We start from the raw sequence: 15,038 nt of genomic DNA, 5'->3' as shown, positions 1-15,038 counted from the left end.
CCACGGCGCCGTCAACGGCCAAGGTCCAGGCCCGCCTCCGCCTCACGGGGTCACTGGGCGGGGCGGGGCGGGGCGGGGCAGGGGCGTAGGTGGGGCGGGGCCTGGTCCGATGGGTGGAGCTTGTCTCTATACGCGGGGCTTGCCTCGATGCGCGGCGATTGTTTCGATGGGCGGGCTTTGTCGCTATGGGCGTGACTGGTTTCGGTGGGCGGGGCCATGGACTGATGGGCGGGGCTTATCGTACATGGGCCGGGCTTGCTTCGATTAGCGGGCAACGGTTAGATGGGTCTGGGTGGGCGGGGTCATGGCGAGGCATCCCACCTTAGGCGGGGCTTGTCGACGGGCGGGATCTCGCACAATGGATGGGTTGGAATGTGTCAACGTCAGAGGGCAGGGCAAAGCACGTGTGCGACTTACGCCAAGAGGGCGGGGCTTGGCATTCTTGGGGGCATCGTTGTATGGAAAGTGAAGCTGCCCTTTGGTGGCACAGTGGTAGTGTCCCTGCCTCTGGGCTAGTGGATATGGGTTCAAATCCCACCCCAGGATGTGCACATGGGCGAAAGTGAGGACTGCAGGTGCTGGAGATCAGAGTCAAGATTAGAGTGGTGCTGGAAAAGCACAGCAGCCAAGGAGCAGGAAAATTGATATTTAAGGCAGGAGCCCTTCGATGAGGCGTCGGGCAGTGGAGGAGGCCCATGACCTGCATGTCCTCGGCAGAGTGGGAGGGAGAGTTGAAATGTTCGGCCACGGGGTGGTGGGGTTGATTAGTGCACGTGACCCGGAGATGTTCCCCATGTTCATATAAGTTTAGGGCAGGTCATAGAGATGTACAGTATGGAAACAGACACTTTGCTCCAATTCATCCATGCTGACCAGGTATCCTAACCGAACCTAGTCCCACTTGCCAGCACTCGGCCCATATCCCTCTAAATCCTTCCTATTCATAGACCCATCTAGATGCCTTTTTCAATGCTGTAATTATACCAGCCTCAATCAGTTCCTCTGGCAGCTCATTCCATACCCACACTACCCTCTGTGTGAAAAAGTTGTCACTTAGGTCCCTTTTATATCTTTCCCCTCTCATTCTAAACCTATGCCCTCTAATTCTGGACTCCCCCACCCCAGAGAAAAAACATTGTCTATTTATCCTATCTATGCCCCTCATTATTTTATAATCCCCTGTAAGGTCACCCCTCAGCCGCTGATGCTCCAGAGAAAACAGCCCCGGCCTATTCAGCTTCTTCCAAAAGCACAAATTCTCCCACTCTCGCAACATCCTAGTAAATCTTCACTGAACCCTTTCAAGTTTCACAACATCTTTCTGATAGGAAGGACACCAGAACGGCACGCAATATTCCAACAGTGGCCTAACCAATGTCCTGTACAGCTGCAACATGACCCCCCAACTCTTATACTCAATGCTCTGACCAATGAAGGAAACATACTAAACGCCTTCTTCACTATCCTATCTACCTGTGACTCCACTTTCAAGGAACTATGAACCTGCACTCCAAGGTCTCTTTGTTCAGCAACACTTCCTAGGACCTTACCATTAAGTGTATAAGTCCTGCTAAGATTTGCTTTCCCAAAATGCAGCACCTCGCATTTATCTAAATTAAACTCCATCTCCCACTCCTCAGCTCATTGGCCCATTTGATCAAGATCCTGTTGAACTCTGAGGCAACCTTCTTTACTGTCCACCAATTTTGGTGTTATCTGCACTTACTGACGATGCCTCCTATTTTCACATCCAAATCATTTATATAAATGATGAAAAGTAGTGGACCCAGCACCAATCCTGTGGCATACCACTGGTCTCAGGCCTCCAATCTGAAAAGCAACCCTCCAACAACACTCTCTGTCTTTTACCTTCAAGCCAGCTCTGTATCCAGACAGCTAGTTCTCCCTGTATTTATTGAGATCTAAACTTGCTAACCAGTCTCCTATGGGGAACCTTGTCAAACACCTTAGGGTCCATATAGATCACGTCCACCGCTCTGCCCTCATCAATCCTCTTTGTTACTTCCTCAAAAAAGTCAATCAAGTTCATGAGACATGATTTCTCACACACAAAGCCATGCTGACTATACCTAATCAGTTCTTGCTTTCCAAATACATGTCACACAGGAATCCCTCCACCAACTTGCCCACCACCGATGTCAGGCTCACTGGTCTGTAGTCCCCTGGCTTTTCCTTACCAACTTTCTTAAACAGTGGCATCACATTAACCAACCTCCAATCCTCCGGCACCTCACTTGTGACTATCAATGACACAAATATCTAGTAAGCAGCTGAGCAATCACTTCCCTAGCTTCCCACAGAGTTCTAGGGTACACCTGATCAGATCCTGGGGATTTATTAACCTTTATGTGTTTCAAGACATCCAGCACTTCCTCCTCTGTAATATGCACATTTTTCAAGACATCACCATCTATTTCCACCATATTCTATATCTTCCATTTCCTTCTCCAGAGTAAACATTGATGCAAAATACTTGTTTAGTATCTTCCCCCATCTCCAGCAGCTCCACACATAGGCTGCCTTGCTGATATTTGAGGGGTCCTATTCTCTCCCTGGTCACCCTTTTGTCAATAATGTATTTATAAAAATCCTTTGGATTCTCCTTAATCCTATTTGCCAAAGCTATCTCATGTTCCCGTTTTGCCCTCCCGATTTCCTCTGAAGTATTTTCCTACGGTCTTTATAATCTTCTAAGGATTCACTCGATCTCTTCTGTTTTTACCTGACGTCGTTAAAAATCACACTACACCAGTTTATAGTCCAACGAGTTTATTTGGAAATACTAGCTTTCAGAGCGCTGCTCCAGTGCTCTGAACGTTTATACTTCCAAATAAACCTGTTGGACTATAACCTGGTGTTGTGTGATTTTTAACTTTGTCCATCCTAGTCAAACACTGTCCTCACATTATACCTGACATGTGCTTCCTTCTTTTTCTTAACCAAAACCTCAATTTATCTAGTCATCCAGCATTTCTACAGCTACCAGCATTTTCTTTCACCCTAACAGGAATAAACTGTCTCTGGACTGTTATCTCATTTCTGAAGGCTTCCCATTTTCCAGCCGTCCATTTACCTGCAAACATTTGCCCCCAATCAGCTTTTGAAAGTTCTTGCTTAATACCGTCAAAATTAGCCTTCCTCCAATTTAGAAGTTCAACTTTTAGATCCAGTCTATCCTTTTCCACGTCTATTTTTAAACTAACAGAATTATGGTCTCGGGCCCCAAAGTGATCTCCTGCTGACACCTCAACCACCTGCCCTGCTTTATTTCCCAAAAGTACGTCAAGTTTTGCACCTTCTCCAGCTGCTGTATCCACGTACTGAATCAGAACATGTTCTTGTACACACTTAACAAATTCCTGTCCATCTAAACCCTAAACACTATTGCAGTCCCAGTTTATGTTTGGAATGTCTGGTGACAAAAAATGTGCACAAGGTGCAAGGATTGAATGAGAATTTTTGGAATGTTGAGAATGCGAGGTACAAGATGTCAATCAGTGGTGTGGAACTCATTGTGCTATCAGGGACATTGCAAGGTGTGGGATCACAGAGAGACTGCAGTGCCGCAGCAATAGTGATAGGATGTAGTGGTGCAGGAGACTGCATTCGGGCTTCTGTGCCAGGGCTTGTCCTCCTCGTCTGTATTTTTCTTTTTTCCTTCTACTCTTTTTCTTTCTGCTGAAATGTAGTTGATAAAGAGAGCTCTTCAGCAGGAAGCAGCTTCAATAGGCTCCTGAGTGGGTGGCGTTTTCAGAGGCAGCGTGACTGAGCGATGATCGATCGGCCTGTGAAGCCTGGAGCGGGATTCTCACTTCCATGTGGAGTAGGCCCCTCATGGCAGAATGGTGTGGGCCACGAAGGCCAGAGCGGGACACTCTCTCCGTGGTATGGCTTGGGCTATGAAGCTCAGAGTGGCGCACTCTCTGGTATTACATGGGCTGGTGTAGCCTGGAGTGGGACACTCTCTACGGTGTGGTGTGGGCTGGTGCAGCCCGGAATGGGACACTCTCTATAGTATGGCATGGGCTGGTGTAGCCCAGGACGGGTCACTCTCTGCACTATGGCGTGGGCTGGTGTAGCCCGGAGTGGGACACTCTCTATGATATGGCGTGGATTGGTGTAGCCTGGGACGGGACACTCTCTATGGTATGGCATGAGCTGGTATAGTCTGGTGTGGGACACTCTCTACAGTATGGCATGGGCTAGTGTAGCCCAGAGTGGAACACTCTCTACGGTATGGTGTGGCCTGGTGTAGCCCAGAGCGGGACACTCTCTGTGATATGGCATGGGCTAGTGTCGCCCAGAGTGGGACACTCTCTACGGTGTGGCGTGGATTAGTGTTGCCCAGAGTGGGACACTCTGCGACATGGCATGAGCTAGTGTAGCCCAGAGTGGGACACTCTGTACCGTATGGCGTGGGCTGGGACGTCTGGAACAGGAAACTCTGTGCGGTAGGCATGGGCTGGGAAAACCAGAGCGGGACACACTCGCTGCGGCATGACATGAGCCTGAAAACCCAGAGCAGGACTCTGGCAGCAGTATGCTATAGCAGCAGAGAAGGAAAAGTTCAACTCTCTAAGTTTTATTTTGTGAATGGTGTTTATGTACGAGCGATGGTGCACACTTTTCACTGTATTTTATATTGAATACATGTAACAGGAAAGGATATTCAAGATGTACTTGGGTGCTGGAGTACAGGAAGGATGAAGGCAGGAGAATACAAAAGCTATTATCAATAGCCATCTCTCTCAACTAATGAGAAACAGTTGGTTATTTTGGATTGAGGGGAACCATTCCACATTAAAAATAGGCAAGGCAAGGAGACAGCCATCCATGTACTACACAGTCAGTACAGGGATTGAACCCTCACGATTAGCATCATTCCACAACACATTGTCGCCATCTAAGTTAAATGATCCACAAGAAATCAGTAAAACATGGCAATATCTTCAGGGTGGAATCAGTAGAAGATTCTAAGTTATGAGTATGCTGGGTAGGATAATTGTTCGTGGAAGATTCTCATGATATGGATCCACTGGAGTTTGGAATGAGAGATTCTGAATGTAGTAGAAAAAAGGATTCAGGCTATGGGAATGGAACAGAGGTAGCAGAGAAAGGTTCTGCAGTTTAGGCACACTAGGAGATAGAATAAGTGGGAGATGGGTACCGGGGTCTGGGTGCACTAGGATTGATAGCTGGACAGAACATTAGTTTCACACAAAGGGTGATGCATGTATGGAATGAGCTGCCAGAGGAAGTGATGGAGGCTGGTACAATTGCAACATTTAAAAAGGCATGTGGATGGGTATATGAATAGGAAGGGTTTAGAGGGACAAGGGCCGAGTGCTGGCAAATGGGACTAGATTAGGTGAGGATATCTGGTCAGCATGGACGAGTTTGACCGAAGGGTCTGTTTCCATGCTTTACATCTCTATGACTCTATGTGTAAATTCAAAGCCTTGGTATGTGTTGGCTTCTGTTTGACTAACATAAATCTGACCTTCCCACACCAAGATAATGAAGGTAACTAGATTAGAGTGGTGCTGAAGGGCTTTTGCCCGAAACATTGATTTTTCTGCTCCTCGGATGCTGCCTGACCTGCTGTGCTTTTCCAGCACCACTCTAATCAAGACTCTGATTTCCAGCATCTGCACTTCTGCCTAATGAAAGTAACTTGTTAGTTCAATTGTTGCACTATTCATGGTACCAGCAGATTGACAAAAGCTTTCAGTTTATTTAAAAAAAAGAGACTTTATTTAAGTTAAGTTATGGTAACTGTAAGGACATAATCTCACCATTAATTATAAGTCATAGGATGTGCTGCTGTAACTGTCAGACAGTTCTGACTCCTGTGTCAGTGAAGTATAAACAGCTTTATAACTCTGAAGAACCATCAATGATGAAGGTCTTTGCTGTGGCACAGTTCTCTTACAGTCTTGGTGCAATTGAAACAAATGGAGTCTGACAACATCACTTCCTTCAACCTGGCCCAGCAGGAAATCAGTAACATCCGGAATCTTCCACACGTCTGTTTTCTCATCGTATGGGGGCATGAGGTCATCCGAAAATGGAAGGTCGTCGCCAAATGGCCAAAGCTGCTCTGGGGCCACAAAGTCACCCTGAAGTTGCCGGACACCACATTTTACCAAAACACCAGTGCTCCGATTGACTAACGGCAAAGCATCCAAATCGTTAGCTATCACATGCAGGTCTGTAGTTAACAAATACTGGGACAAGGTCTTCCTCAGATCATTGGAATCACACATAACCCGGGGACCCAAAGGGCTGTTGTGTAGAAACTGCAGGAACATCACATAGTCAATGGCCAAACGAAATCGAATTTCCCACATATTGAAGTCACGGTGCCCTTCTCGTTCCAAAATGGAATTAACATTGATTAATGATCCGAAAGGGTGATACTCTGTGAGAATAGTATGATCTTCTTCACAGTATCCTAGCAGTTTGACCACGTAGACACTCTGCAAGCCTTTCAGCATCTCTAGTCCATGAAAGAAGTCATTGCTGAATTCAGAGACAGCAAGTCGAGAGAAAGCCACTTTGTGTCCTCGCCAATTTGCGAGGAATACCTGCAGGGCAAGCAGAGGCAGACCAGCCAATTAGATTAGATTAGATTCCCTACAGTGTGGAAACAGGCCCTTGCCCAACAAATCCACACCGACCCTCTGAAGAGTAACCCACCCAGACCCATTTCCCTCTGACTAATGCACCTGACACTGTGGGCAATTTAACATGGCCAATTCACCTGATCTTCACATCTTTGGATTGTGGGAGGAAACTGGAGCACCCGGAGGAAATCCACGTGGACACGGGGAAAATGTGCAAACGCCATACAGACAGTTGCCTGAGGCTGGAATTGAACCCAGGTCCCTGATGCTGTGAGGCCCAGTGCTAACGACAGAGCCACTGTGCCGCCCCACGGTGTTAATAAGACAGTAGTCTTTTTTTTAATATAAATTGTAACAGTACAACTACAATACCAGATGTTAACTAATGTTTGTTTTCAAATCGTTCCATGATTTTGCCTCTCCTACCTTTGTATTCTCCATCTGCTCTGCAAATCTTCAAGAACCCTGCATTCCTCCAACTCTGGCTTCTTACGCACTAACTACTGCCTTTGTCTTACCAATGGCAGCTGTACACTCAGCTGTCTGAGCCCCCTCCCAAAATTTACAACCCTCTCACTCTTTTCTACTTTCAAACCTACTCTTGGACCAAGCACTCAGTTGCCTCTTTGCTACAGTGTCAATTTTTTTGTTTGCTTATGCTCCAGTGAATTGTCTTGGAATGTTCAATTGCATAAAGGACCCTTTGTAAATGCAAGTTGTTATTCCACAAAGGTGCACGCCTACCCTTGGCAGCTGGATACTTGAATACAGTCACACTGAATGGAAACAGACCATTCGGTCCAACTAGTCCACGCGGTGCATGTTCCCAAACTAAACTAGTCCGACCTGCCACAGTTTGGCCCCTAACCCTCCAATATTTCCGATTCATGCACTTATCCCAATGTCTTTTAAACATTGTAACTGTACCTTCATCCACCACTTCCTCTGGTAGTTCATTCCACACACAAACCACTCTGTATAAATAAGTTGCCTCTCATGTCATTTTTAAAACTTTCTCCTCTCAACTTAAAAATATGCCCCCAAGTTTGAACTCCCCCGCCCGAGGGAAAAGACAAGGACCATCAATAAAAACTATAGTGCTGTATCACAGTTCGCTGAGAACCGAGATCTGTCATTACCTGCAGAATCAGAGTACTCACCAAATGCCCTCTCAGGTCATAGAGTCATGGAGATGTACAGCATGGAAACAGACCCTTCGGTCCAACCCGTCCATGCTGACCACATATCCCAACCCAATCTAGTCCCACCTGCTAGCACCCGGCCCATATCCCTCCAAACCCTTCCTATTCATATACCCATCCAAATGGCTTTTAAATGTTGCAGTTGTACCAACCTCCACCATTTCCTCTGGCAGCTCATTCCATACACGTACCACTCTCTGCGTGAAAAAGTTACCCCTTATGTCTTTTTTATATCTTTCCCCTCTCACCCTAAACCTACCTCAAGTTCTGGACTCCCCGACCCCAGGGAAAATACTTTGTCTATTTATTCTATCCATTCTCCTCATAATTTTGTAAACCTCTATAAGGTCACCCTGCAGCCTCCGACGCTCCAGGGAAAACAGCCCCAACTTGTTCAGCCTCTGCCTATAGCTCAAATCCTCCAACCCTGGCAACAATCTTGTAAATCTTTTCTGAACCCTTTCAAGTTTCACAACATCTTTCCGATAGGAAGGAGACCAGAATTGCATGCAATATTCCAACAGTGGCCTAACCAGTGTCCTGTACAGCCGCAACACAACCTCCCAATTCCTGTAATCAATACTCTGACCAATAAAAGAAAGCATACCAAACGCCTTCTTCACTATCCTATCTACCTACGACTCTACTTTCATGGAGCTATGAATTCCAAGGTCTCTTTGTTCAGCAACACTCCCTAGGACCTTATCATTAAGTGTATAAGCCCTGCTAAAATTTGCTTTCTCAAAATGCAGCACCTTGCATTTATCTGAGTTAAACTCCATCTGCCATTTCTCAGCCCATTGGCCCATCTGGTCAAGATCCTGTTGTAATCTGAGGTAACCTTCTTCGCTGTCCACTACACCTCCAATTTTGGTGTCATCTGCAAACTTACTAACTGTACCTCTAATGCTTGCATCCAAATCATTTATGTAAATGACAAAAAGTAGAGGACCCAGCACCGATCCTTGTGGTACTCCACTGGTCACAGGCCTCCAGTCTGAAAAACAACCCTCCACCACCACCCTCTGTCTTCTACCTTTGAACCAGTTCTGTATCCAAATGGCTGGTTCTCTCTGTATTCCGTGAGATCTAACCTTGCTAACCAGTCTCCCATGGGGAACCTTGTCGAACGCCAAGTGACAATCATTTATATTTTTCTCCTTAATATGCGTTCTCAATTTTATACACTTTTGTATAAAATGACTTTTCTTTTGCTTTCCATAGTAACAGGACTGTTTAGTCTAATAGGGAATGGTTACCTTAAGGGATAAATCTGTGTAATTCCACTCATGGAATTAAATGGCGTTGCAACTCAGTTAGCATTAGCTGGCTGAACAGTTGGTTGATAGAGTGCCAGTAACAGCATAGGTTCAATTCCTTCACCAGCTGAGGTTACCTATAAGGCCCTGCCTACTCAACCTTGCCTCTTGACTGTGGTATGATGATCCTGAGGTTAAACCCACCAGTAGTTATCTCTCTCTAATGAGAGCAGCCCTACGGTCCTCTGGGATTATGATGAGTTTGCCTACCACCCAGAAAAGAGCCATTCAATCTAACAGGTCCATATTGGTGTTAATACTTGACATAAACCTGCTCAGATAACCATATCAGCATGATGTTCCATTGATTTCTCCCTAATGTGTTGATCTTCTCCCTAATGTATCAATGCTGTTTGGATCAACCACTCCTTGCAGTAGTGAGTTCCACATTCTCTTTCCTCTCTGGCGCAAGCTCCAAATGTGTGAATCAACCTGCAGAAGCAAAGTTAATAAATCTGTACAAATCACAGAAACAGACAGCATTCCAGCCTACACCCTCATTTGAAGGTTGGAGATGAGTTGGGGTTCCTTCTGTTTGAGGTCAAGTTAACTTATGCTCAGTTGGGCAGTCCAGGGGTAGCATGCTTCTGAATGGAGGCTTGGCACTCTTTTTGCTTCAATTTACTGAAGCTTCTTGTGATAGAACCCTTTTGTTTAATGGCAGATTTTGAACTACCATAGTGAGAGTGGTCCTAACTTAGCAGGTGCAGGACAAGCCAGAGATTGTACACAGCTAATCTCTACCCTTGTCCCATTAGTGCAAAACCTTTATACACTTGTACAGAGGCACCTTATTGAGGAGTTCCTTATCTCCTGACTAGGCAACAGACTAATCACCTTAACTTCTGCAAATCAGGAGATCATCGTGGCTTTGGGGACTTGCATCTGCAAAATAATAATACCCAAGTGAAAAGTTGTAGGAGAACTTAGATAATACAAAAAGGTGCCTACCACAAAATATTGATTGTTATTCAATTTTAGCAGGTTCCAATAATTTCTGTTAGAGCTGAGTTAGAATACAATCCCTACAGAGTGGAACCAAACCCTTCAGGCCAACAAGTCCACACCGACCCTCCAAAGAGTATCCTATGCAAACTCATTTCTCTATCCTGTTACCCTGTATTTACCCCTGACTAATGCACCTAACCTACACACCCCTGAACACTATGGGCAATTTAGCTTGGCCATTCACCCTAACCTGCACAACTTTGGATTGTGGGAGGAAACCGGAGCACCCGGAGGAACCATTGAGCCACCCCAGAGTTCACGTACTCTTCCAAGCAAGTCCTCTATAAATGATGATTAGAGAAACCATAGTCTGCTCTTACCTAGTAAAAGCAAAATATACATTTACAGCATAATTCACACCTTCAGGATGCCCCATAGTGTTCTATGACCAGTATTTCTCCAGCCTGGTCACTATTATAAAACGTAAGGATCTCGAAAGCTAATTGACATACAGCAATTGACAATCTGTTTCAATGATATTGATTGAGGGATAAATATTGGCCAGTGTACGAGGAGAGAATCTTCTTGTCTTCAAATAGTGCCATATATTCTACTACATCTACCTGATAAGACAGCTGAGGGCTCAGTTTAACAGCTCATTAATAGGGCTGTACTCCTGACCATGTGCCATGCCCTCAGTACTGCACTGAAATCTCAGCCAAGATCATTGTTCTCAAATCATTGCTGCAGGTTTGAACGAACAACCTTCAATGTGACTCAAGGCAAGCTCAAGGAATAACAACTCATCTACAGCCTCTGGACTCAACACTGAATTCAACAATTTCTGATTATCATGTCCGCCGCCATTTTGTTACCTTTTCTTTGTATGTTTGAACTTTACTTTTGCTTTCACATGACAGCCGTCTATTATCCTCGCCATTCACACCTCGTCTCGTCACATTTTTGTCTCTTTCTTATTCTATTAACACTCCATTGGCTCTGCACCACCATATCTTCTGCATTTAATAGATCATGTTTTCCACCTTGTCACACTTTCCCTTTTGTTCTTTTTTCCACCGCTCCCCCCCCAACCCCACCAAAGCCTTTCACTACAAAATTTATTATATTTGTTTTTTTTCCATGTTCTGATGATAGCTGACGAAGATCTCGTGGTGCAGTGGCAGTGTTTCTATCTCTAGCTGAAAAGCTCTGGGTTCAGATTTTACACCAAGACTTCTTGGCCATTGAAGGAGTGTTGGTAACGTGGCCAAACAGGTTGATTGTCAGAAAAGCCAAAGAACTGGAGATGCTGGAAATCAGAAACAAGCTCTACAGAGCTTTCCTACATTCTGCCTCAAAAATGATTCTCAGCTTCCTGTTGCCTGCCACTTCAACACACCACCCAGTTTCCTGGCCAATGCCTCAGACTTGCTGCAGTGATCCAGCAAAGCTCAGCACAAGCTGGAAGAACAGTATCTCATTTTCCACTTGAGGACCCTGTAGCTTTCCTGACTCAATAATCTTAGGGCCTGAGCACCTTCTTCCATTCTTTAACCCAATTCACACATACCAGACCTTGTCATCACATGTCCAACTGCTGTTCTCTCTCTGGGATCCATTTCCACTTATTGTTTAGTCCTCCACTCCCCCCACCCCATGTTCAGCATTCATACCAACTTTTTCCTAGCTACAATCAGCACCGAATAAAGGTCGCTGAACCCAAAACATTAACTGTGCTTTTTCTCCACAAATACCACCAAAGCTGCTGAGGTCTTTCAGCAATTTCTGTTTTTGTTTTTGAGGTTGATTGTCAGCTTGTAAATCCTTCCCAAGACATCTGATGATAAGTTGTAAGAGCAGGAGAGTTTCCTGCTCAAGACAATAGCAGACCCCTGCAAAACATTATCCAAAGAAATAGGCCAAACCAGTGGAAGTCTCTCGCCCAGTCTTGGAAATGACAGATGATAGGTTATTGACCTGACACATCACCTCTGTTTCTCTCTCCACATAAGCTGCCTAACCTGCATGATATTTTCAGACCTTTCTGTCTGGTTTGAGGATTGGAGGAGGAAGAGTTTACCTGCTTGACAGCACCTCGACCAATCAGCTTCACCACAGTAACCTCGTTCTGAATCACTTCGCAGGGCAACCAGGAGAGACAATCCTTCATTCCTCTCAACCGGAAGTGACCATATGGGCAGGAGTCTGAACTGTTGTCTTCCAGTCCCTTTGCCCATGGCAAGTGGTGTAGGAGTTCCATTCGGAAGAATGCAGTGACCGCAAGGAGGGCCACTACAAGAGATATGAGACCCATTGTCACCCTCAGTAGCATCGGAGGGCTGTGGTTACCAGCTGTTGTCCCCTGCATCTTCAAAATGCTCAGCCACCTGCACGGAAAGGATTCATTTGTAATAAAGATGAGTTCTTACTCCAAGGTTAAGAATGATGTTATCTCTATAGTGAATGGGGATGGATGGGCAGAATTTGACTGGGTGGTGAGGTTGTGAGACCCAAAGGACTATGCTGATTGTGACAGAAGGTGGAAATTTGTTGACCCCATGTGTGAGTAGAATCACTGCATCACAGGTGAATAAATTCTTAAAGGGTGTGTATATTTACTTGTTGGAATGTTATATATACAAATTCACACAATGGACTTCGGTGATCAAGAATAAGGTTTTGTCCAATGTTAATGAGCTAAAGAAATGAATGAGACTCATGTGGTGGATGCATGTTCCTTTAAATGGGGGAAGGGACTCTTTATATTGGATATTTCAGAGATAAACATTCATTAAGGACTACGCATGGAATATTGGCTTTACTGGCTGGGCTAGTATTTATTGTCCATCACTATTTGCCCTTGAGAAGGTGATTGCCAGGTGGTCTTCATAGATCACCAAAGTCCATTTGGTGTTGGGAGACGCACAAAGGAGAGAGTTTCAGGATTTTGATTCAGCAACATTGAAGGAATGGTAATATATTTCCAAGTAAGGATGGTGAGTGGCTTGGAGGGTAACTCACGGGTGATGGTGTTCCCAAGTATCTGCTCCCTTTGTCCATCTTGGGTAGAAATGGTCATGGGTTTGCTATCTCAGTGAATTTCTACAGTGCATCTTGTTGACGATACAACACTGCTCCTACTGCATGTTGATGGTGAAGGGAGTGACTGTGGATGTGGTGCCAGTCAGCTGGGTTGCTTATTTTCTGGAAGCTGTAAAACTTCTGAATGTTGTTGAAAGTGCACACATCCAGGCAAGTGGAGAATGTGCCACTCCACTCCTGACTTGTACCTGGAGATGGTGGACAGGCTTTGTTAAGTCAGGGGGTGAGTACAGACTGCAAGATTCCTAGTTTCTGACCTGCTCTTGTAGCCACTGCATTTATATGACTGGTCCAGTTCGGGTTCTGGTCAGGGGTAACTCTCCCTTCCAGGATGTTAATAGTGAGAAATCCAGCCATGGCAATGTCATTGAATGTCAAGGAGCAATGGTGAGATTTTCTCTTGGTCATTCTAGGTGGACAATCCTTGACCTTCAACCTTTAACTGCTCTGCCCATGCAAAATTGCCATTTCCCCCCAATACTTCTATAATCTAAAGTGTAAAAATAATATGCAAGTAAACACGATTTTGTTAATACCTCTATTTATCTGAACGCGGAACCAGGAGATTCTGGTTTGATTCCTGCTCGAGTGCAGCGTTCGGTCGCTCTGCTGTCGGCCTGAACGGTCTAATGTTCAATCTTCCGTCTTCTCCGGGGACAGACCATCAACGGGAGCCGGGTCGAGCTCCTCCCGGAGCCCAAGCGGCCTCTCAAGCCCACCCTGTGCCCGGGAGATGGCAGCCGGAGCCGGCCCGCTCGCTGCAGACAGGCCAGCGGCAGGAATCAGGAGCTGCCCCCCCGGTTTAACCGGCTCCCGTCCCCGCCTGAAGAGGACAAACACGGCGCCGTACCCACTGTCTGGGAGTCCAGCGCAGCCCCGCAGTTAGTAAAGCACACACACACACACAGAGTAAGACAGGCACAAGCCTAACACAGACACACAGAGAGAGAGAGAGGCTCAGACACAAGCCTAACACACACATACACAGAATAAGACGGGCACAAGCCTAATACAGAGAGGGATAATAAGACAGGCACAAGGCGAATACACAGAGAGACGAAGATAGACACAAGCCTAACACACAAAGAATAAGACAGACACAGGCCTAATATACAGAGAAAATAAGACAGGCACAAAGGCTAACAGAGAGAGAGTGAATAAAGGCAAACACAAGCTTAACACAGAGAGAGAGAAATTATACACCCCAAACTCTGACTGAGACCAGGTGAGCAAGAGAATCCAGGCACAAAGGGACAGAAGCAAGCTGGTGAGAGATACAGCCCCAACCACAAAGAGACACACACAGAAAATAACAAACACAAGCCTAACTGGGAGGTAATGCTAGACACAGACTCCAAGCCAGTGAGAACAGAACCCTACGTACAATGAGAAAGAAAAACAGAATAACTCAGTCACAAATCGAGAGAGACACATTGAATAACACATTGAATGCCAGACATCGACTCATTCAGCAAGAAACATGATACAAAAAAAGAGACAGCAGAGAGAATAGCACAGATACAAGCCTGTTAGAGAGAGACAGGGCAAGTCCGAGAAAGAGACACACATGCCAGGGTCAGACACAAAGGTCCAAGCCTAAACCAAGACAAAAAACACAGACTGATAGACATACTTGGACAGGTAGACAATAAGGAGAAAGTGAGGTCTGCAGATGCTGGAGATCAGAGCTGGAAATGTGTTGCTGGAAAAGCGCAGCAGGTCAGGCAGCATCCAGGGAACAGGAGAATCGACGTTTCGGGCATAAGCCCTTCTTCAGGAAAGCCCTTCCTGAAGAAGGGCTTATGCCCGAAACGTCGATT

General features: G+C 45.7%; 2 protein-coding genes across 2 annotated transcripts in view; both read right to left on the bottom strand.

Moving 5' to 3' along the window:
* The window catches only part of hgsnat (heparan-alpha-glucosaminide N-acetyltransferase), a 42,589-nt gene extending 42,137 nt beyond the window's left edge, over positions 1 to 452 (bottom strand). The window contains exon 1 of the mRNA XM_043673955.1: positions 418 to 452. Coding sequence (XP_043529890.1) covers positions 418 to 452 — 35 coding nt within the window. The remainder of the gene's footprint in view (positions 1 to 417) is intronic.
* A 5,300-nt stretch (positions 453 to 5,752) lies between these two features.
* pomk (protein O-mannose kinase) lies at positions 5,753 to 14,576 on the bottom strand. The gene is made up of 3 exons (XM_043673985.1): positions 13,755 to 14,576; positions 12,197 to 12,503; positions 5,753 to 6,608 (listed from the first exon to the last, which is right to left on the bottom strand). Exons 2-3 carry the CDS (start codon positions 12,482 to 12,484, stop codon positions 5,823 to 5,825), a joined length of 1,074 nt encoding a protein of 357 aa, XP_043529920.1. The 5' UTR covers positions 12,485 to 12,503; positions 13,755 to 14,576; the 3' UTR covers positions 5,753 to 5,822.
* Positions 14,577 to 15,038: the final 462 nt, after the last annotated feature.

The sequence above is a fragment of the Chiloscyllium plagiosum genome, chromosome 32, assembly GCF_004010195.1.
Source record: "Chiloscyllium plagiosum isolate BGI_BamShark_2017 chromosome 32, ASM401019v2, whole genome shotgun sequence".
NCBI lineage: Eukaryota > Metazoa > Chordata > Chondrichthyes > Orectolobiformes > Hemiscylliidae > Chiloscyllium > Chiloscyllium plagiosum.
The sequence above is the reverse complement of the archived record's forward strand: the minus strand, read 5'-3'. Positions and strand labels throughout refer to the sequence as shown.

Coding starts and splice junctions, on each gene's coding strand:
- pomk (XM_043673985.1), bottom strand. CDS start 12,484: ATGCAGGGGACAACAGCTGGTAACCACAGCCCTCCGATGCTACTGAGG. Junction 6,609..12,196: donor GTCGAGGTGCTGTCAAGCAG/GTAAACTCTTCC, acceptor CTTGCCCTGCAG/GTATTCCTCGCAAATTGGCG.